Source organism: Parus major, chromosome 19 (genome assembly GCF_001522545.3).
Source record: "Parus major isolate Abel chromosome 19, Parus_major1.1, whole genome shotgun sequence".
Taxonomy (NCBI): domain Eukaryota; kingdom Metazoa; phylum Chordata; class Aves; order Passeriformes; family Paridae; genus Parus; species Parus major.
Window position 1 is genome coordinate 4,973,780 of NC_031787.1, and position 21,941 is coordinate 4,995,720.

At 53.4% G+C, this 21,941-nt stretch overlaps 2 protein-coding genes across 4 annotated transcripts; one reads left to right on the forward strand and one right to left on the reverse strand.

Moving 5' to 3' along the window:
- Window positions 1-837: 837 nt before the first annotated feature.
- On the reverse strand, window positions 838-5,698 carry TLCD2 (TLC domain containing 2). The gene is made up of 4 exons (XM_015646956.3): window positions 4,749-5,698; window positions 4,308-4,390; window positions 3,732-3,814; window positions 838-2,264 (listed from the first exon to the last, which is right to left on the reverse strand). The coding sequence occupies exons 1-4, from the start codon at window positions 5,336-5,338 to the stop codon at window positions 1,890-1,892; spliced, it is 1,131 nt and encodes a 376-aa protein (XP_015502442.2). The 5' UTR covers window positions 5,339-5,698; the 3' UTR covers window positions 838-1,889.
- Window positions 5,699-8,615: 2,917 nt separating this feature from the next.
- LOC107212983 (apoptosis-inducing factor 3-like) lies at window positions 8,616-18,481 on the forward strand. Of its 3 annotated transcripts, XM_015646948.2 has the most exons (21): window positions 8,616-8,705; window positions 9,177-9,336; window positions 11,484-11,688; window positions 12,283-12,365; window positions 12,465-12,574; window positions 12,659-12,768; window positions 13,169-13,213; window positions 13,295-13,376; window positions 13,519-13,631; window positions 14,023-14,109; window positions 14,335-14,426; window positions 14,611-14,741; window positions 15,285-15,400; window positions 15,808-15,879; window positions 16,220-16,283; window positions 16,713-16,789; window positions 16,870-16,987; window positions 17,118-17,216; window positions 17,609-17,684; window positions 18,115-18,219; window positions 18,344-18,481. In XM_015646948.2, exons 2-21 carry the CDS (start codon window positions 9,188-9,190, stop codon window positions 18,384-18,386), a joined length of 1,977 nt encoding a protein of 658 aa, XP_015502434.1. In that variant the 5' UTR covers window positions 8,616-8,705; window positions 9,177-9,187; the 3' UTR covers window positions 18,387-18,481. The 3 variants fall into 3 exon arrangements, with proteins under 3 accessions (XP_015502434.1, XP_033374810.1, XP_015502440.1); XM_033518919.1 differs by lacking the exons at window positions 16,713-16,789; window positions 16,870-16,987; XM_015646954.2 differs by lacking the exons at window positions 8,616-8,705; window positions 9,177-9,336 and having other exon boundaries at window positions 11,600-11,688; window positions 12,283-12,397.
- The last annotated feature ends 3,460 nt before the right edge of the window (window positions 18,482-21,941 follow it).

Sequence of the window (21,941 nt, forward strand, 5' to 3'; positions counted from 1 at the left end):
CTGTGGCACTTTCCATGGGGATGGACAAGCACAGGGCATCCCCACATCCGACCTCGGTGACCTGCAAAGCCACTGCTTATCCCACCTTAGCCCTGTGGGAAAATCACAGCGGATTAAGAGGCTCCCAAACCAGGCTCCCCTGGCCCCCCAACCCCGTGTGCTCAGGGTACAGGACATCCACGTGACAGCAGGAATGTGGGAACACAATCCAGGCCTTGAGAAACATCCTGGCTGTGGGCAGAGGCTGGAGAGCAGAAGCAGCGTTTTTAGCGGATGCAGGGGCTGTGCTGAGGGCAAGGATCAGTGGAGCAGCTCCAGGAGAATTTGGAATACATGGGTCAAACCAAAGAGAAGGCCCTTGATGACAGTTCTGCTCCAGCTGGGAGCTGTGAGGGGCACACAGGCACCTCAACACTGCTTGAGGTGACAAACCCAAACCTGGAGTAGTCGTGCCCAGCACCTGGAAGCTTCCCTGCTCTCCACAAATAGAAACGTAAGCGGCTTTGGCCACACATTGTCTCCAGCCTCACACTGCCCATGAATCACTCGTCTTTCCCTGCCCAGCAGGAATGTGTCTCCTTCCTCAAAACACGTGCCACCCTCTCCGGGCAGTGCCTTGCTCCAGCCTGTCCCCAAGCTCTTCAAACCAAGTGAGAGATTTTGTGTTAAAGCTTATTTGCCACACAAAGGAAACGTGACTGGCCATGGGGATTTCTTAACCCAGACTGGTTCACGTAACTCCAAGTGGGATGATCCTGTTATATACACAGTGCTGGGCTGATGGGGAACAGCCCAGTGTGTGAGAATTGGTGAGGAAAAGGAAATGTGGAGTAGAAAAACATTTTAAAACCTTCATCTTCTTCCACAGAAAGGAGAGGGATAGGGAAAAAAAACCACAAGAAGAGAGGTAGAGTGTGCCAGTGTACACTGTATTTTCACTCCGTGGCAGGGAGACACAGGGTAAAGACTGTGCTAAGCAGTGACACCCCCAGAGTGAGCTGGGATGCTGAGTCTTTTTGTCCCCTCTCAGCCCTTTCCCTTCAAGCCACTTCATTTGCAGCCATTTATTAAAAGCTCGTGTTAGTAAGAGCCTCTGCTGCCGGGTGAGAGCATTACACCAGGCTCTGCAGCACAACTTGGCATTCCTAACAGATGCCTGAGTCCTAAAAGGTGCCTGAAAACCCCAGATCTGTGGGAAGTTACCATCACACAGCATCCTTCTGCCAGCCACTTGTGCTCTCCCATGCTCATTTATGGGCACTTAAATGATCTGGGGATGAAACAACATGGAAAAAGCCCCAGTTGTAAGGAGAGGTTGGGGCTGTCCCCGACCTGGACCCCACAGTGGTCACCTGCCAGCCAGCCAGGTCTCAGCATGGACAATCTCCTCAGGGAGGGCTCATCAGTGCAGGGTTTGGTTTTTATTGACCATCACCATCATCCTTTGCTCCAAGGAGTCTGCCTGGAGTCTTGCTGCTGGTGTTCCCATAGGAGATAGCACAGAGAACTCAATGTCCTGTGACTGATGGGATGTTGGGGGCTGCAGCACCAGAGGGACTGGAAACACCCTGTGGTGCCAGGATGTCTGGAAGAGCAGTGGGGAAACCATGCTGTTCTGCCCCCTTCTCATCTCAGTGGTGCCTCAGGGAGCTGTGAGACCTGTTGAGACTTCTCTGAGCAGCTTCCAGTTGTCCGACCACATCATCCAAAAGTGTTTGGGGAGCAGATCCTGGTCCATGACCACCTCCTCTGCTGTGCAGGGCCCAGGATCTTGAGCCACAAGAAAAGCCTGGATGCTCTGTTAGTGCAGCCCCTCCCTGCAAGGTACTGAAACAACCACGTTCACCCTCCACTTGCTCCATGGGCTTGGAACTGCCCCTCCTCGCAGGCTAGTCCTCCTTCTGCCGTGCGTCCCGTCTGGATTTGAAGAAGTCACTCCGCAGCAGGCGGTAGAAGAGGATGATGTTCATGGGTGTCATGATTGCCATCCCCACCGTGCCCACGGCGTAGGTGGCCGGGGGCACGTTCTGGCGATTGAGGAAGAGCCAGCGGGTCATCCAGGCCAGCGTGGCGATGCGGAACACCACGTAGGTGCCCAGGTTGATGAGGCTGTTGAGGCGGTAGCAGGTGGTGTGTACCAGGTTGGCCATGAGCAGGATCTGCCGCAGGTGGAGGAAGATGGAGTTGATCTCCACCAGTAAAGCCACGAGGGCAAAGCCAACGTACTGGTGGAGCAGCACAGCAATACCAAAGCAGATGATCACCTGGAAAGGAGGGAGAAGAGAGGATGAGCCCAGGGGCTGGTTGCTCTCAGCTGCTGCAAGCTGGAACCCTCCACACTTGGGCACAGCGTGGAGCAGAGGTGGAAAGGATCATCACAGCAGTGCCAAACCACCGGTCATCCCTGCAGCATTGAAGCCTCTGGCACCTCCTCACCATTGCATGAAACCTGAGTGGGTTTTTTTGTTCCAGTGGGAAGAGAAGGAAACAGCTCTCTAAGCCCCAGGTTGGCTGAGGAGACAAAGCAGCCTGACCTAACCCTGCTGTTGTGGCCTGGGAAATGCAGCCTGTTGTGGCCCAGCAGGTTTTTCCAAACACAGTGAATGGACAGGAAGGGAGACTGTAGCCCAGGGCTATGGCTGCTGCTGGCTCAGGGATTCTCTCCAGAACAGGCACCCTGGAGGGATTAGGTGGCTTTGGTGTATCAGAGAGCCCCCTGAAGCACCCTGGGGCTGCTGGGTGCTGCAGGAGAGGACGGGGCTGTTTGGGACAGGATTCCTGCCCCACACCCTCCCTGCCAGGCAGAGGGACAGGCTCTGCCTGCCCACGCTTCAGCACACTCAGTCCTTTCTTTGGTTTATGCCATTAATGCTGTTCTCTGTATGGGCTCTGTAATGAGATTATCTGCTCCCCGCTCGTTAAGTCACTGTCTTGGCTTGAATTAGCTCTATTGTGGAGATGAACTTTTGGCTCACCAGCAGCAGCCAGCAGAGCCCCAGGGTTCACTGACAGCAGGTCTGAATACCCCATCTCATCCCAGGTGAGTGCCAGCACTGTCCCTGTCCCCCTCCCCAGACCCTGCACACCCTTGAGCCTCCTCTGAACCCTGCAGCATCTCCACTGCTCTGCTCTAGGCTGTGCCACCCCCCTGCCCTGCAGCACCCACAGTCTCAGCATCACAGAATTGTTTTGGTTGGGAAAAACACTCCAGCACCTGGACATCAGAGGTGATCAGAGAGAAACCCACAGAAATCTCAGCAAGACAGGCAGAAGGCACTGGAGCAGGGATCCTGCATCACAGCTGCACCAGGCACACCAGCCACAGGTGGGAGGAAAACACCCTGGGGAGTGGGAGGTGGATGGAGGGGGTGTGCAGGTGCTCAGGAGGGCAAGAGCCACAGGAGGTGAGCTGCTCACCTGTGCCAGAGGGGACTCCTGGGTCACTGCTGTCAGTGACACTGTTGTGGATCAGCCCAGCCCTCTGCCCTCATACTCCACATACACATGATGTTTTCCTAGTCCATTTTTGGATGCCTTTCTGTAGACCATCTATGAGTACAGAGTCCTGCAGGACCAACAGGAGCTCCAGGCCCTGCTGTCTGGTCTCCTCTCCCCAGGAAATAAAATCAGACTTAATAACAGGCAGCAAACACCCACACAAAGAACAGTGGGAGCCTCACTTGTGTCCCCCATCCCCAGCCTCCCTGGTGGTACCTGTGCTGTGCACTCACCACAGAGTGATGAAAGAGCAGCTCCCAGGACTGATGAAGTTTCTGATTGCACAACATGTCCACAAAGTCTTCAAGGAAATAGCCTGGGATTGGAGAGTCCGTGAACAAAAAGGCTATCAGGAATGGTTCTGCCAACGAATCCCCCCTGCCCCAGTGGGCTCTGCACCTAACTGGGCTGGGCAGCCCCCCCCCGGGAAGTGATGGTCACATCTGTGTGGGTGGGGAGTCACACACAGGAAAAGAAGGAAATTGGTGTGGTTTGGATCCCTCTTGCAATCACTTTGTAGGACGTGCTTCCAGGAAGAGGCACCAATTAACTCCACCAACCCCATGTGGGCACTTTTGGGACGCCCCAGCTCCCCCCGAGGACGGTGGAGGGCAGCCCGGTGCCCAGTACCTCCTGGCTGCGGGTGCCGTGGGACAGAAAGGAGCCACTGTCCTTTGCCAAGAATAGGGCGATTGTTTGAGGTGCCTGAGACATCGCGACATGGCTCGAGGGGCTGGTGTCAGGCACCGACGAGCCCGTGAAGACCCCCCGGGGGACAGAGCAGGGGCCAGTCCATCGCCACACCTCACCTACAGACACGGCCACCAGGCTGTGCGCCCCGGGCGGGTGTGTGCCCACCAGGTCGTTGGACATCTCGGGGTGGAGGTAGAACCTGCAGGGAGAGAGGTTGTGAGTGTCGGGCAGCGCCTCTGCTTCCCCATTTCCCTCCCGGTGTCCTCAGTACCCACCTGGTGCTGCCCACCCTCCCCGGAGACCTCCTGTTGTCCAGCTCCACCCACATCCACCCCTCTCCTCCTGTTTTCCCCATTCCCTGGTGCCTCCCTGTCCCTCGGACCTTCATCCCTCTCTCAGTGCCCCCCCGGTCTGCAGCTCCTCACACTCCCCAGGGTCCCCAACACCCCCATTTCCTTTAGTGCCCCTTTGGCCGCAGGTTCCCGTCGGGGTCCCTCGACGTCCCCGTTCCCTCCCAGTGTCCCGGTGTCCCCGCGGGGCTCCGCGGTGCCGCTCACCCGGCCAGCGCCCCGCCGCCGCTGAGCACGCTGTGTGCCAGCGATGTCCAGATGTTGCGCCACTTCCAGCGGTTGCGCCGGGCCGAGGGCGGCGGCGGCACGAGCCGCTCCAGCCCCCGGTTCAGCAGGCGGAAAGCGGCGAAGGAACCGGCCACCACCAGCAGCCCCGGGCTGAAAGCCATGGGCATCCACCGGCCCGCCGGGCTCCCATGGGACCGGCCTCGCTGCCCGACGGGCTCCGCCTCGCCCAGCCCCGGGGCCCGCCCTGGGCACCGGTACCGCCCCGGGCACCGGCACCGCCCCGCCGGCACCGCCCTGCACCGGCCGCGCTTCCCGTCGGGGAGCGGGAGAACGGGAATTGAGCCCCCGGAGGGGGATCCGCCTTCCCCGGCATCGCACGGCAGAAGCGGCGCTAACCCGGAGCCGGCTGAGAGCGTGCCATGGAGCGGGGAACGCGTGTCCCGTCGCTGTGCGGGAACCGGGGGCACTTCCCTCGTTCCCGGAGCTTTCTCCTCCACCTTGGTGGCACTGGGTGGCCGAACGCCTCTCCCGTAAGGTGCTGCGGCCGGAGGTCCTTCACCCCAAAGCATCCCCGGCAGGTGATGCCCGTCATTGCTTCCTTGGGCAGGAGCTCTCCGAGCCGCTGCTCACCCCGGGTCAGGACCCCTCCGACCACAGCGCTGGGGCTGAGAGCACATCAAGCACGGAAAAAGATCTGATTGCCTTGCCGAAAAACGCTCTGCCCACAGCACTGTTACCCCTCATCCCCCTGTCCCATGTCTGGTCCCGAGAGGAGCTTCCCGATGTCTGGGATACCCCAGCCCTGTTCTCTGGAGGTTGTGGAAATTCACAATCCCTTAGCCACAATTTTAGTTCTACCCTACAACTGCTTTTCCAGCTTCCCGTAATTTGATCGTTCCCTTGTTGCTTTTTGATGTCTCCAGCAGAAGCTGCTGCACAGCCCTCGCTTCCCCTTCTGCCGCCAGGCTGAGTCACCGTGTACACACCGATTAATGTCAAACTCCACCTCTCCTTTGTGGTATTAATTTTGGATGAAATCTTCTACTTCCTCTTCGCTGAAACAGAAGCGTGTGCAGCCTGAGCTCTTAGTTGCTGTCCTGGCTTTGGGGTGATGGACACAAAAACATTAAATACACACTGATGGAAGGGACGCTGAGTGATTAAATCAAACTGGGAGACAGGTGAGGTTCTTTTCCAACCTAAACGATTCTGTGTTTCTATGATAGTCCCAACTGATAGAAAAGCATCTCTTCATGCTGAACAAATTTGCTTAAAAGCCAGGCAAGACAATGTACTTTCATAACAGTTACGTGGCAGGGAGACACTGCCTGAAGTAATAGGCAGTCCTGAGTGCTCAGGGGATTTAAAATAATCTCGTGTATTAGGACTGCAAGGATCACACAGGCTAATCTGTTACTGAGAAGACCAAAAGCAAAGACATTTTTGTTCAGCATAAGATGTGCTGAGGAAAGAGAGACATGCCTTGGAGACATGCTGGGCTGCTCAGGGCACTGAGGAGAAAAATCATTTAACAATTAATTGAGTATAAAATTGCACAGAGCTGGTTTCTGAATGAGAAGCCATCTGCGGTGTTTTAGCCTCAAAAAAATCTTGACTGCCCCTTTCCCTGGTGACAACTCTGCCCTTCACCTGCCTGCAGGGAAAATCCCAGCCCATGGAATGCCTGCGAGTCCAGCCCCGTTTCCCTAAGGGTTTCTCCATTTGTGGTGAGTTTATCCTAAAGACAGGAATAGTTAAAATGTTTCTGGAGGCTGGAGAGCTTTTACTTACCACTTCTGCATGGGAGGAATTTAAGCCGTGATTAGTTGAGCCTCTGGTTCAAGGACTTTGATCCCATTGCTAGAGCACTACCAACAGTTACATATAAACTACTTTTTGGGTCATTTTAGCCCAGATTTTATTTAATTTTACCAGGACTTCCCATTGAGCTGTAGTTTCTTACAGCCCCGATTCCAGCCTTTTCTCCTTGTCTTCCTTCCTCTGCAGCAATGGCATTAACCGGGGGCGGTTTTGGAACTGGAGACTTCCAAGCCCAGTTACAAACAAGTCCCCTGACACCAGATCAGGCCAAATATTCAACCACACGCCGCAGGCTCGGGGGCCAGGCTTGTCCCAAAAGAACCCGAGCACAAGAGCAGGGACGGGAGCTCTCGGGCTCAGCTGCCACAAGAGGTCCCTGCACGCCCGCTGGAGAACTGGGAGCCCTGGAAGGATCCGATGGGATTCCTCATTCCCACCTTATTTGGAGATACTGCCTTTTTCACCCAGATTTCCAGAAGTTTTCCGTCTGTCCCCAAACGACCTCATTTTCTGCGGAGAGGCAGCTGAGCCTGGTGCTCCCAGCAGGGCAGGGGACTCCTTGCAGATACCAGCAAGGACGTGCCCAGGTCCATCCCATAAAGCCACTGGCACCACAGCTAATCCCATAGTGCAGGGGCTTTCCAGGGGCAGTCGGGGTGGAAATCGAGAGGACAGAATTTTATTCAATAGCTAGACAATCGTTTTTGTCTCCCTTTCCCAGGCTGCAGTTTCTCTGCAGCACATCTGAGAGACACAACCCATCTTCCACAATAAAAAGCTGGCAGTTTAATGATAATCCACCACAGGGATTCTGCCAGCTGAACTCTGTCCCCCTCCAGATGCTCCCCAACTACTCCTGGGTGGGGGTTTGGGTGTGCTTTTGCACTTCCACCATCCCTTACTTAAGGAAGAGCCCACTCTGCTCCCAAATGCCACAGAGGACTCACTGGCACCAGCAGATGTGGGAGCCAGGCACAAATTATGCTCCTGTTTTTGCAAATCTTCCCTCCCTTAATCTGCCTCTCCACATCCAGGGAGCCATAAAACCCATCTGCTCACCTAATGCTAGACCTGGCTCACACCTGAAGTAATCTGAGGAGTGCAAGAGCTCAAAACAAATCAAGAAGCTTGGCTTCCAAACTTTAATTAGCTGTTGTCTCCATCCCTCTCTAAACTGTGTCACCATTCTGCCTGCTTAGGACATAAGAAGTCAAATGATGTAGGAATGCTTTATATATCCACATCTCCATTCAGGAAGTCTGGAGCTCCACACTTATGAAAGGATCTACTGTGCAAAATGCAGGTTGTGCATGGCAAAGCATGCCCAGGCATTGCAGAGTTAGCTGTGGAGAGAGCTGAAATCAATTCAAACTTGAGCATCCACCCCTTCCAGCCAGGAACACCTTCCTGATGGGAAAGCTGGATATTCTCCAGGTGGACACGGGAGAAAGGGATTTCAGTCTCTGTGAGTGTGGTGAGCAGCTCCAGAATTTAAGGCAAGAGATGCCAAAATGTGCAGCACTTCACCACTGACCACTGGACTTGAAATCATCTGTCAGAGGAAATCATCTGCACTTGCACCACTGCCTTTACCTGCATTTACCCTGCCCAGGTCTGCAAGCTCTCACTCCTGAGAGAAGGGTTTTCCTTCCATCCCACAGTGTTTTGACCAGCCCTGCAGGTGTTCTGCTGTCCAGGCTGCTCATCCTTCCTGAGATTATTCCTGGAACACAATGTCTCCTGGGAGCTTCACAGAACCAGCATGTTCTGGTGCCAGATACCAGTTGCAGACTGGGCACAGCAGCTGCCTTCTGCAGCCTGTGGGAACGCTCCCAAACCACCCAGGCAGAGCCTGCTTTGCCCACATGATAAATGGCCCCAGGGCAGGTTGATCTAGATGCTCTTCTTCTGGCCTTCTTCCTTTTTCCCAGGACTGGAAGGACATTTTTTTTCCTCAGGACTTGGCACAAGGGATTTGTTGGAGAAACCTGTGTTGACAGCAGAGTGTCCCTAAGGATGCTGCAGGCTCAGCTGTTCCTCAAGGGCTTGGGCTGGACCAGCTGTCATGAACCAGTGGCACAAAGGATGTGCTCTCTCCTCACTCCAGCTGCACAGGTATGCATGAACAAAATTCCATTGGATGGCAAATCCCCTTCAAGTACACAGCAGCATGTCTCCTCTGCTTTCAGCAGCTGCCATGCCCTGAATGTTTCCACTTTCTGAACTGTTGATGTGCTGTTATTAGTAAGGTTTCAAGTTCCTTCTTTCTTTTCCTAGTGTTCACTGTGAAGTGGTGCCAAGTGTCTGCCAGGCCTGTATCCCATCTCTCACCATCACCAGACATGAATGCTTAGGAAGAAAATGTGAAACACCACATATAATTATTATGTATAATTATTATGCTTACCCTGTAAGCAAATACATTCTTACTAAATATTTCCTTTTCCTTGTCTTCTTCCCTTGTGGGATAAACATTTTTTCCCTGTCTAATTCACCAGTCTCAAGCTTAAGTAATTTTTGATGAATATGCATTTGCATTATGATTATCATGCATTTATGACTATATGTGTTATTTTTGCATTTCAGACAGGTTAAGAATGAGTCCTCCAAGGTGGAAGAATGTCCACTACACCCAGTTCAGCATCACATCCTCTGTGCCCACTCAATTCCTCCTGTTTTACAAATACAAGCACAGGAGCTTCCCCACTGCATCTCCTGCTGCTGCTGGCTCTGTGGCTTGGAACAGGTTAGGTTCCCTCCTGAATTCTCTCATTATTAATATCACAAACCAAGCTGTTCCAAGAGCAGTGCCCCATTAATCACTTCAGCTCTGCTGCAGGTTTCACCTCACTTCCTCTTCCTGCAACTGAGCAGTTTTCCTATGATTTGACTCCAGGGGTGCTGCTTGTTAAAATCAGTGGGTCTGGTAGAGCAGGGAAAGGCCCTGAGCTGGGCAAGCCAGGAAAAAGGTAGGAAAAAGGTGAATCCACACAGCCATGGCATGAAAAACTGTGTTACTCCAGCTGATGGTGGTGGAAACTCGAAAGCAGGAAAGTTACACCCTTTAAATCTTTACCTCTAAACTCGAGTTTTCTGGAGGGCCAGCAGCACTGGGGAGACACAGGAGAAGTGAAGGTATCTAATAAAATCCAAGGTCAGCTCAGCAGCTCGTGTGAGTCAGCACCAACGTGGGTGGCAGATCTGCTCAGAGATGTCTGATGCCCACCTGGGCTCTGTTTGTGGTTGAGGGCACCACTTCCTTTTCCTCTCTTCCTTTCTATGTTTAATCCTGACTTGTGTTACAAGCAAAGGTTCGCAACCCTCTAAATAATAACCTCTGGTTTACCTAAAAAGGGTCAAAAGATGTTTACAGAGCATCTTCCTGAAAATCTGCCTCCAATCCCATCCCAGTCCCTTGAGGGCATATTGTGTGTTCCTGACATCCCTGCAGCCAACTCCCACCTTCTCTCTGACATCCAAAGCCCTTTTCTACTTTGCATCCTTTATCTATCACCTTTTTAATAGCCATTCTGCCATCTTTACTTCTGTCAGGCATTTTGTTTTGCCCTTCTCTTTGCACTTTACAAAAGCCTTTCCTGGGTGCTCGGCTGCATCCAGCAGCATCCAGCAGCAGAATCTGCTGCTCAGCCCTGCAGTGCAAATGTCCCTGCACAGGATCAAGCTTCACTTGCCTGATCCCAAAGCTGCACACCTCTGTGCCTGCCCCTTTGCCTGTTCACTGCAGATTTCCATCCGTGAGCAAACGTTTTCCAGCGATTTCTGCTGAGTCAGAGAACGCTCTGCGAGGGCTGCTGCTCCTCCACGTGGGAATGTGCTTCTGGGGAATAATTACAGAGAGTTTAAATACGGACATTTGGCAGCCAAATTGCTTCACATTCAGGCTCCTGGCCAGGAGGGCAGAGCCCAGAAGCTGTTCATTGGTGCTGTGAGAAAATCCCTCGTTCCTGTGTCCATGGTGGGTGTGCAGAGCCCGTGGGCCAGGATTGTCCGGACAGGGCAGTGTCCCAGCATTCTGCTCTGAAGGAAGGGGTGCTCATGGCTTGGAGGGTCCCATGAATCTAACTGCTTCCCAAACAATCCAGCCTGCACTTATCCAGCATCCTGCACGTGCCTTCTTCTCTGGGTCATCCCTGCCAGAGGATTTTTATTCCCCCTGCTGCTGGATTTGGGAACATGCTGCTGGCAGGGAGCTGATCCCTGCGGATCTCCTGTTCTGCAAGGGAGATGATGGAAGCATGCTGTTGGTAGCTTTTCCTCCCTTAATTTTTGAGGCATATTTTAGGTTGTGAAACATTGAATGTGAAATAGAGATAAGAACAAGAGGAGACACAAACAGTGTAGGTGTTACTCCCAGTTTTTTGCAACTCCCACTTTGTTGTAAAAATAGCCCAGCAAGCAGCACCCTGCTCCATGCCATCCTTCACAGGCCAAGGGATGATGGGATCGTGTGCCTGGACATCAGTGGCTGAACCAGGAGCAGAGCTGGGATGTAAGGCACATGCTAGAGCTGCTGAAAACTTCATGGTCCTTAAAATCAACAGAGAAAAATCCTACCAAAACATCAAATTAAAGAATTTTAAATGTTGTTGAAAAATATGAAAAGTAGCAATATCATTCCAAAGTGCTTCAAAAATACCTTGTGTTGAACTGGAGTGCTTTCCATCAGGAAAAGGGGCAGTGGGAAGGGACCATGGGATATCACTGAATCTCCTTGAGTTTCTGGTCACACTGCCCATGACGCACCCCATCTTTACACCACACCTGTGCCATAATTCCTATGTGCCCTCAATTCTTTTGCAACTCTAAACCCCAGCAAAATACCCTTAATTAGGTGCAGGCCAGTTGCAAAAATCAGATAAACCTCCCTGGCAGGCAGCTGCTTCCAGGAGCTGCATCTCCTGATGGAGAGGAGCGTTGTGCAACTCGGGAAGAGCATCACCAGCCGTGGGCTGGCAGCGGGCAGAGCAGCTGTGGTGAGACCAGGGTGTCACCTCACGGGAAAGCTGCAGACAGAAGCAGTGGTGGCTCTCTGACCCAGGGGACTGACCAGGTGCCTGAACCCCCCTGGCAGGACCAGGTGAGTACCCACTGATGCTTCTCCTAAAGAACCTGGGATTAGGGAAGCGGTGCAGAGGGGATTTGCAGGAGCAAGTCACCACCCTGTACCAAAACCTGCCTTGAATGACCTTCCCTTGCTCCATTTCTTGCTTTTTTCCCCCTCCAAAATAGAGTGGGAGATTCCTAAACAGCCTCTCAATGACTGCTAAGGCAGGGAGAGCACTATGGACCAAGGGGGTTGGCTGTTTTCTAGCTCAGGAGGCATTTTGTGTGGGGATTAGTGCTTTCACAGCAATTACACAAATAATATCTCTGCATAAATGTTAGAGAGGCTTTGGAGTGACTGAAGCATCTCTTTAGGCTAAATTTGAGGGAGACATGGGCTATGGCAGCAGCATCTCCCCATAAATAATTGTATTTATTTACAAGAGCTGTTAATCATAGCTGTTCACTCACCCTGCGCTGCAGTTGAGTTGAATGGGACAGGGAGCTGAAAAGGAGAAGTGGGTTAATTCAGAGGAGAAAAGGGCAGAGGAATGGGTGTTGAGTTTGGACACACAGCTAAGAAAGGGGAGTTTTCCACCAGTTGAAGGTCATTTTGCTGTTTCATCAGAATTTGGGACTCCTTGAGTGCCTGACCTCAACCAGCTCCCAGCAGCCACCAGCATGGACAGCGATGACACCATCACTGAAGAGGTCTGCAGGGAGGATGACGTTGGGGATGGACAGTGAGTGCCTGGGGGTCATGGTGGGGATTTAGGTGGTTCTGTGCCCACCTCTGCACCTCTCCCCCAGGCTCCTGGAGGTGATGGTGGCTGGCTACCCGGTGCTGCTGGTGAGGAACAGGATGGAATTCCATGCTCTAGGCAGCAAATGTCCCCACTACGGTGCTCCACTGAGCAAAGGTAACCCCAGCTTGGGGCAGGGGGGGAAAAAGACATCTTGGGGAGGTTGGCTCTCCCTGCTCAGCTGTGGGGGTTCTCTTGCAGGGGTCTTGAGAGGGGACAGGCTGCGCTGCCCCTGGCACGGGGCCTGCTTTAACATCAGGACTGGAGACATTGAGGAATACCCTGCTCTGGACTGTATCTCCTGCTTTAAGGTGACTTCTTGTCCTCCCATCTGGGAACCTCTCACATTCATTCTCTCTCACAAGCTCCCTGCCCTGACCACAGCTCTGTCACTCAGAGCTTCAACACAAGGGATGATTCTTGGGATTATGCAACTCCCTGCCCTGAAGCTCCTTTCAATCAAAGGTGGTGCCATAGATCCTGGTATTCCTCAGAGGCAGCACAAGTGCTTCTGGAAAGAAAAAGAGAATTTATAGCTCTTCCTCAGTACTCTTAGGATGAGGAGAAAAGCTCATGAGTTCCTCAGCATCATGTGACATCCAAGATCAGAGTCAGAGGCAGATGGCACACTGGACCAAGATCTCCCAGGAGAGCTCCTACCACAACCTCATGGATGCAGCACTTAAAAAACCTCTCCTTTCTCTCCTTCAGGTAACAGTGGAAGATGGAAAGGTGTTTATTACAGCAAAAAAGAAGGTACTGACCTTACCTGCTGTCACTGAGCACAGACAGCACCTTGGGCTGTGTGTGACTTGAGCATTTTGCATTTTGTTGCAGGACCTGGAAAGCAGCCTGAGGGTGAAGGACACAAGCAGGAGGTGCCTCCTCAACAGGAACACAATGCTGCTGCTGGGGGGAGGTCAGTGAAGGGATCTGAGCTCTGCCCCCTCCACACACGCTGGGAGCTGCCACTCTCCTCTCCAGGGAGGACTGACCTGCTCCTCCTCCTCCTCCTCCACTGCAGTGACGTGTCAGAGGGCTGAGATGAGCATCTCTTGCAGGTGTGGCTGCCCTGGTGTGTGCAGAGACTCTTCGCCAGGAGGGATTCACTGGCAGGATCATCATGGCCACCAATGAGAAACACGTTCCCTATGACAAGTCCAAACTGAGCAAGGTTCGTGTGTGACAAGGGCAGGACAGTGCCTGGGCACCACGTGTGACACGGGCCACACTCAGGGCCAGGAGCAATGGAGTGAGCCAAGCAGGAGTGCTGAGGCATCCAAAAAGAATAGAGGTGTTATTTCTAGGAAAACATCTTTTTCCTCACAGAAGTCTTTGATCAGAGTCGACATGAGCTGATGTTTTTATTTCCTTTTATTGAGTTCCTCCCACTAAAGTTTGATGGTTTTTCTGAGGTGGGGACAAGGTGATGGGGATGGGGTAGTGGGGGGAGCTGTGATTCACTAATGCAAAATTCACCTCTTTTATGAACTCCACAAGAAACACTTCAGGAGAATTGCTGCCTGTTAGAAGTGCTTCATTTCATATTTTTGTTGTGTTTCCAGGAAATGAACTTGAAAGCTGAGGACGTTTACCTGAGGAAACCTGAATTCCTCGAGGCTCAGGGCATAGAGTTCTGGACAGAGAAAGAGGTACCAGAGCAGCTGAACTCAGTCCTCAGTGGGTGATCCTGTTCCTGCCATGGGGAGGGTGTAACACTGATCTGTGCATCCATGGATGGAGCTGTGGGAAGTGGGAGAGAGGACCCCAGCACCCCTCATCTCACCTGAGTGCCCAGAAACAAGGCACACAGGCACAGGCAAGACAGAGGATGGATCAGAGGTACCTGTCTGACCTATGCCCCCTCTCTTCTCCAGGCAGTGTCCGTGGATTTCCAGAAGCAGAAGGTTCGCTTCATGGATGGGTCCTCTCAGAAGTACCACCAGCTGCTCATTGCAACAGGCAGCCAGTGAGTGCACAAAGTGTTTGCCACACACAGGATTTTAGGCAGGACAACACTGGGAGGTAGAGGTGGAGGTAGGAAATGAGATGAAAGGGCAGAATGGAATGACACAGCTGTGGGTCTGTGCTCCCTTCTCATTCTTTCTGTTTAATTTATATCATGGAATGCATCTGGATTCTCTCTCTTTCAGCTGTGGTTTCCTCAAAGTCCCAGGTGCAGACCTGCAGAACATTTGCACACTTCAAACCCCAGAAGAGTCCAGCAAGATCTTGGAGCTGGCAACTGGGAAGAATCTGGTGATTGTAGGAGCTTCATTCATAGGTACCAGGCTGGAGTGGGTGTCAAACCATCAGTGAGAGCCTTCAAACCCCCTTCTGTTGGTGTGCACATTAACTGGAGGCCCTCAGGGAAGGGATGTTCCTTTTTTCCCCAGCTGGGATCCTCCCTGGAGCTTCTGGGGGTGTGTGTTACACAGCACACATTCATTCTTTCCTCTGATAGCCAGAAACTTTGAGAGCTATAAACAATTGCTACACATGGACAGAGGGAAATGTGCCTTATGAAAAGGTCACTGTCCTCCAGAAGAGCTGGATTCCCCAGAAGCATTGGGAAAGCAAGGGGCTAAGGCACAGAGAGTTATTCTGTACGCAACCAGGAGCTATTCTTTGCATCTCCTAACATCCAGGTCTGTGTGCACAAGAACAAAGAATGGGGGGAGCTAAATACCTCAGCCCAGAAATGCACAGCAAAGCAGTTCAACACTGGCAGCACATCAGATTTGTCCTCCTGGAAGAGGAGAAGGTTTCCAAGGGTGCAGGTTCATGCTTGCAGCAGGCTTACCTTGGGCATGCTTCTTCCTTGCAGGAATGGAGGTGGCTGCCTTCCTCTCAGACAAGGCTGGAACCATCTCAGTGGTGGAAAGAGAGGAGTTCCCTTTCCAGCATGCCCTGGGTCCTCAGGTTGGAGGTGTCACCATGAAGGTTAGGAAAACCTGGGGCTAATTTCTAGGATGGAGAACACACGATATCCAAGCAGCCCAGGGATCCACAGCAGCCCAGGAAACCTCACCCCTGTGCTGAGTCATAGCTCTGCATGCCCAGCCTCTGTCCTCACCCACAGCTCACCCACAAGCTCTGCACACACGGCTGGTCCCAACCTTCCCCCCAGACACATCAATTCTTCATCCCAAACCCACCTCACACACCAGTCCTGACCAGGACTGCAGAGAAAAGCCAGGCTTCCAAGCTGCCTGCATCAGCCAGGGACACAAATGGAGCCTCCCTGCAGCCTGGAGCAGCAGCAGAGCTGCCTGCCTGGGTTTTGGCTGGGTACAGCTGTTTTTATAGCCTGGAATTTCCTAATGAATACTCAAACCAGTCCTTTTCAGATGCTGCAAAATAAAGGGGTGAAGTTCCACATGAAAACAGAACTCTGTGAGCTGAAAGGAAAGGATGGAAAGGTCAGTCATGCCTTTGTGATCCCTGAACTGTTAATTTTAGGGGAAAAAAGCCCAAGTTGAGGTATAACCCAGTGCCTACAAAAGGCTTTCCTCTCCCATGTCTAGACCCTCCCTTCCTTTTAACTGAGCACAGCTCTGGGCTCAAAGGACACCAGTAAATGTTCCTGTCCCAGGGACAACAGCATGATTTTCTTTTACATTCCCAGCAACACACATTAGTTGGACAAGGTGATCCAAACCTGGGGGAGAAAAAAGACAGCAAAGAGCAAAGCAGCAGGGAGGCTGTGGGAATTAGGACAGAGGTTTTAACTCTTTATTGATGATCCTTCCTTCTTTCCAGGTCACAGAGGCTGTTCTTGCCAATGGAGAGAATCTCCCTGCAGATGTGGTAGTGGTGGGAATAGGTAAGAGACCCCAACTGGGAGAGAGGGGCAGCTCTGGGAATGGGGAGAACATCCAGCAAGCTCAGGGCATCACAGTTCATTTCCAGGACACCATTCCCTGCAGTCTCTTTCCTACTCTGTTATCATCCAGCCCTTCCTCTTGGCCCCAAACACCTGGAAAAGTCACCATGAGCACACACTTTGCAGGAGGAAAGGGGCTGGTTACACTCTCACTGTGCCTTTGGCTCTTGCTGAGCTCCACAGGGTGCTGCTGCATCACCAAGGTGTGCTGTGTCCTGGGCCCTGGTTTTATTGCCCCTGCACTGGCTCAGCACCAGCCCAAGCACAGGTCACTGCTCCAAACAGGAACAGCAACTATGAGGCCAAATTTCCTCTCTGTCCTTGCACAGCTTTGCTGTATTTTGTCCCTGCTCCTCTCCCCACACACAGGGTCAACCCCCAACTCAGCATTTCTGAAGGGCACCTCCATTGCCAGAGATGACAAAGGTGCCATCCTGGTGAATCTGGTGAGTGCCAGCTGAGTATCCCAGCTCACCCCCCATCCCTTCCCTCTCATCACTGCACTAATTGCCTTTTGTCCCATTAGCACATGCAAACCAACATCCCGAATGTGTTTGCTGCGGGGGACGTGGTCACCTTCCCGGTAGCGCTGCTCGATGGGGCCAGGTCCAGCATCCACCACCAACAAGTGGCTGAGGCCCATGGTGAGGGCACAGCCACATCACCTTCCAGCTCCCTTAGACATGGGAATGGGACAGAAGGGACAGAAGGAGACCTGGAGAATAATTTTTAATGGCCTGCAAGAAAAATATTCTGTGTGTTGGTTCATCCCAGGCCACTGTGCTGCTTTAAACATGCTGAAGAGAGGGAAGGAGTTGCACACTGTTCCTTACTTCTGGACCACGTTGCTTGGGAAAAGCATCCGCTATGCAGGTAGGAAGGGGTAGAGAGAGGGGAACAGAAGAACTTCTTCCCACCAGCTGGGTCTGGGGCTTGTAAGCACACTGTGGTTGCAGAGTTCACCTGAAGCAGCTCAAGCTCTGGACTGGCTGCCATGGTGAGTTTGCACCCTGGACCTGGAGGTCACCCAGAGCTCTTGTTCTTTGCTGATCTCCAGTGGTTTAGAGGTCACAGAGGAAGAACTTCCCTCTCCAAACCAAGGAGAAGCTCAAAGTCAGTTCTGCTTGTCCAGGGCCTTCATGTCTGCTCCCCAGCCCTGTCCCAGCCCCAGTCACTGTCCCCTCTGTCCCTATCCACACTGGCTCTGAGGTGGGATGGGTGGCAACTGCTGTGCCAGGGCTCCCTGAGCAGGCTCTCTCTCACAGGCTGTGGGAAGGGATACACGGACACTGTTGTGAAGGGTAGCCTGGAGCAACAGAAATTCCTGATCTTTTACATCAGGTGAGTGAATCCATGGCCAGTCCATGCCCTGGAAACAGGCCACAGTCCTCTCTCTTACAGCTTGCAGAGATCCCACAGAGGCTCCACATCTCCTGGCTGTGTGCTAAAGGCAGCTGCTGGGTGCTGAACCAGAGAAAACCAAAGCAGGGCAGGGAAGGAGAAGAGAAGAGAATGAACTCAGATGATGACACCAGCTGGGCAGAGAGCCTGGGACACATCTCTCTCTCTGCCCCACTGCTCCCAGGCTCAGTGCCCAGCTCCCAGCAGTGCCAGGCAATCTGCCACAAATCCCTGTACATCCTGCAGCACCAGCCACCCTGCCCTGAGCCCTCTGAATTACAGCTGCTCCCTGGCCACCGTGCCACAGGGATGCTGCTGTGCTGAGCTATGTACACTGAGAAGATCCACATTCTTCCTCTTTCTGTTCCAGGGATGGCCATGTGACTGCAGCTGCCAGCCTGAACTGTGACCCCATGGTGTCTCTGATTGCAGAAGTTTTTTACTTGGGGAAACAAATCTCCAAAGAAGAAGCAGAGTAAGTTACATCCTGACTGAGCTGGTGGGTGACTCTGTGCTGTTCCCCATGTCAGCAGAGCCCACTGAGAGACACAAAATCAAGAGAAGTCACTGCAAATCCCCATCCTACCTCTTGTTTTCAGGGCCTGTGACATTGGCAACATCCCCTCACTGGCACAAAGCTAAGCTTGGTGTGTGTCCCTTGTGAGGGGTTCACAACCAAGTGTTAACAGCTCCACATCCTCCCACCCTGGAGCAATAAAACCATCAGCAAAGCTGAACCCAGCACCTGCATTTTGTGTTTGCAGACAATTTGTGCTGGGCAAAGCTCAGATGTGGTATTCTGCTGCACTGGATGAGAGGAGGATGCCCATGGCCCAGGGTTTAGCTGAGGGTCTGAGCTGGCAGCAGCCACCACACATGCACAGATGCACCAGCCAGAGATTCACCAGCTCCTCCTGTTCCTTCCCTGTTGGCAGGGAGCTCTCATTTAGCACACCGGTCACGCTGACCTTCTCCTTTGCAAAAACACATTTTCCCAGCAAGGGGAGCTGTGACCGAGACAAGCTGCTCTCCCAGCAGGGAACGAGGTGGGCTGTGTGCAGGAACTTGCACAGAATACCCTGCCCCTAAGGACAGAGGGATGCCACCTGACCTCTGAGCCAGCAGCACCTGCTGGCAGTGTCACTGCTGTCTTGAATATTGCATTAGCTGCAGCAGCAAACAGCCAGCCTCTGGCAGAGAAATCCCAGCTCCAGCCTTGCCTGCTGTGTCCCTGCATGCTGGATGCTTGGAGGAGGTGGCCAGATACTAAAGGAAAGAGTTACTGGATTTTTGCAAGGCAACAGCAAGCTAGGCTGTGCTTTCTACAGGAAACCTTGCACTTACTCACCAGTCACATGGGGCTGTGCAGGAGGAAGGATAAGTCCCAGGAGCCAGGCAAGTTCCCACAGGGACACCCCACTGACAGCCCAAACACCCTCTGGTTTGACATGAAGTGCAGGAGAGCCAGAGCCTGAGCCCTTCACTCAGCAGGAGAGATGCTGCAGTGCTGGTTTTGTGTTAAACACCCAAACTTGTCCTCTGGCACCTCACACATGAATTTGACCTGAAATCCAACGTTTTGCATTTCCTGACCCCACAGGTTTGGTGCTTCTGCTCGAGACAACTCTTTGCTCTGAAAGAACCATATTTTACCCAGGAAATAGCGGGGTTTCAGCAGCACAGGTTGTTCCTTCATGACAGGAAACGTGTAGATTTGTGAGGCACATGGAGCACACAGCTCTCATCAAATCAATCTGTGCTGCAGAAGAGGGGGAGCATGGCCCAGGAGCTACTCCTCCCTGCCCTCAGGCATCCTCCTCCCCACACACACCATGACTTTCTGCCCCTCACTGCACTCCAGGATATGTTGGGCACTGAGCAAGTGCCAGCTGTTTTGCATGGACTTGCAGCAGGGCAGCTGTGGTGGAAGAGACAGGCTCTGCCTCAAGGTGGAGGAACTGATCCAAGGGCGTTCAGCAGCCCCAGTCCCTCTGGACACCGACTACCCCAAAGAATCTCAGCTTCTTGTAACCATCAGCAAGAACACACCAAGCACAGCAGCTTTATGTAAGAAGGAAAGACCTCAGGACAAGAGACTTATTCTACTTCTGCCACTTAATAGACACCAGGCCACTTTCTGTGCTTTGCTGGGTGCCAAAGTTTGGGAGCAGCCCTGCCTTGGGCAGCTGGAGCCTGGGCAGGCAGATTAAGTTGAGATTGTGCAGACATTTCAGCACAGGGCTGTTCCTCCCTGCCCGCCCTCGGAGCTGGGATGAGCTGTGCTCTTTCTGGCAGGCCCTGAGCAGCAATGCCTGGACACTCCCCTGAGCCCCATTCACCAGGGAGCTGGTGGTCCCAGCAGTCCTGTGGGAAAGCCTGGGGGGCAGAGGCTCCCCGGAGCCCTTGCTGGGCCCATGGAGCTCCCCTCTCACTCAGTGCAAGGCAGGGGCTTCTCCAGCCCCAAAGAGCAGCTTCCAAGCTCCTTCCAGAGCAGCCTTCTGCTTCTGTTCACCAACGAGCCAGAGCCTGGACAGTGGAACAGCCCAATAAAGTTCACCATGGGCTTCTCTGAGTGCTGCTAGCTCCAAAATACCTGGAATCCTGGCACTGCTGTGTAGTCAGGGCTGTGTGGCCTCCCAGGGACAGAGGTTCCGGGAACAGCCGTCCAGAGCTGTGCGTGACTCGGCCCTGAGTCACTCACGCTGGCCCAGCAGCCCGGCCCCACCGCACCCGGCCCGACCCGCGGCAGGGCAGCGTGGGTGTGGAGCCAGCCCTCTCCCCAGGCTCCATCCCACTGCCTGGCATGTTGCAGGATTAATCCAGCTCCTGAGCTCAGCAGCAGGTCAGACCTGTGGGCTACGCCCAGCCTTTGGCTCAGGACAAACCCAAGGCACCTGAAGGATCAGACCCCAGAGTGGCTTCAGCTGGGGGCACAGCTCTGGTGCTGTGGCCCCCTTAGGGTCCACAGTCCCCACCGTTTTCCCACCTGATCTAGGCAACCCACAGGCAAAAAACTTCCTAAAACTGAACAGTTGAGCAAAACAACGTTTAATGCTTTTCTCAGTCTCCTCTAGTCACCTCCCAGCTCAGTGCCACCCCACTGAGGGAGGGACACAGTTTGACAGCCCTGCTGGTATGGCTGCTTGGCAATCCTCCAGCCAAGGCTCTGTCTGGAGGCTTCGAGGAGACTTTCTTCATCCTGGTTGAACTCATCCTCAGCCTTCCAACCACAGGACGCTGCAGAGTGGCTCATCCTGGTCGCTCAGGGCTCTGGCTGGCATCCAATGTCCCAGTGATGAGAGTGGCTACATTCAACAGTTCTTCAACTGGCAGCTTTAGCTACTGGAGAAGGACATAAAGCTTGCCACTGAAGAACTGGTGCTGGTTAGCCAGGAGCAGGGTGGCACAGCAGCACCTGGGAAGGGAACACACATTTCAGAGCCAGGATTGAACAGTGCTGAGCTGAGCTGTCACCCACAGCAGCTTCTTTCCCTCATCCCAATGCTGATCTATCGCTCTGTCCTCTCCCCAGGGACATCCCCCCACCAAAAGAAATCCAGTGGCAGCTCTGACCTCAACTCTCCCCCATCCCTCCCCTCTCCCAAAGTGAGCAGTGTGTGAGCGCCAGCACCTGCAGCCAGCCCTAAACCACAAGCGACAGGCAGGGAACTCCAAGGCCATTTCTGCTGGAAAATAAGAGATAAGACAACCTGCTCTGGCAGGGCCCGGTGGCCGCAGCAGGGAGGCCACTGCAGGTAGGGGTTACGGCGTTCCCAGGGCTCACCTCGGGCATCCATCAGCGCTGGCAGGGTCCCACCTGGACGGGAGCCAGCCGCGTCCTGACGGGGAAGACACGGGAGTGTCAGGCGGCTGCTGCCAAGCCACCGGTGGGGGAATGTCAGGCAGTTCAGCCCCTTTCCGAGTCGTTTTGCTGGATGGTGAGGACGCCAACCCCAGGGCTCGTGTGGGATCCCACTGCTTTCACCTCGGTCCGGGAAAAATCCCTTTTCTACAACACTCAGCGCTTTGGCTGCTGGGGATCGAGTTCTGGGAACCTCCCGGGAAACCGGGCACGGTGGGGGACAGATGGCAACGGGAAACATGGGAAATCCCCTGTGGGCCATTACAGCATCCTCCTACCAGCGTCACCCCAAAGGCACCGGGGACCCGGGCTGGCCCCAGGCCTGGGCGGGCAGC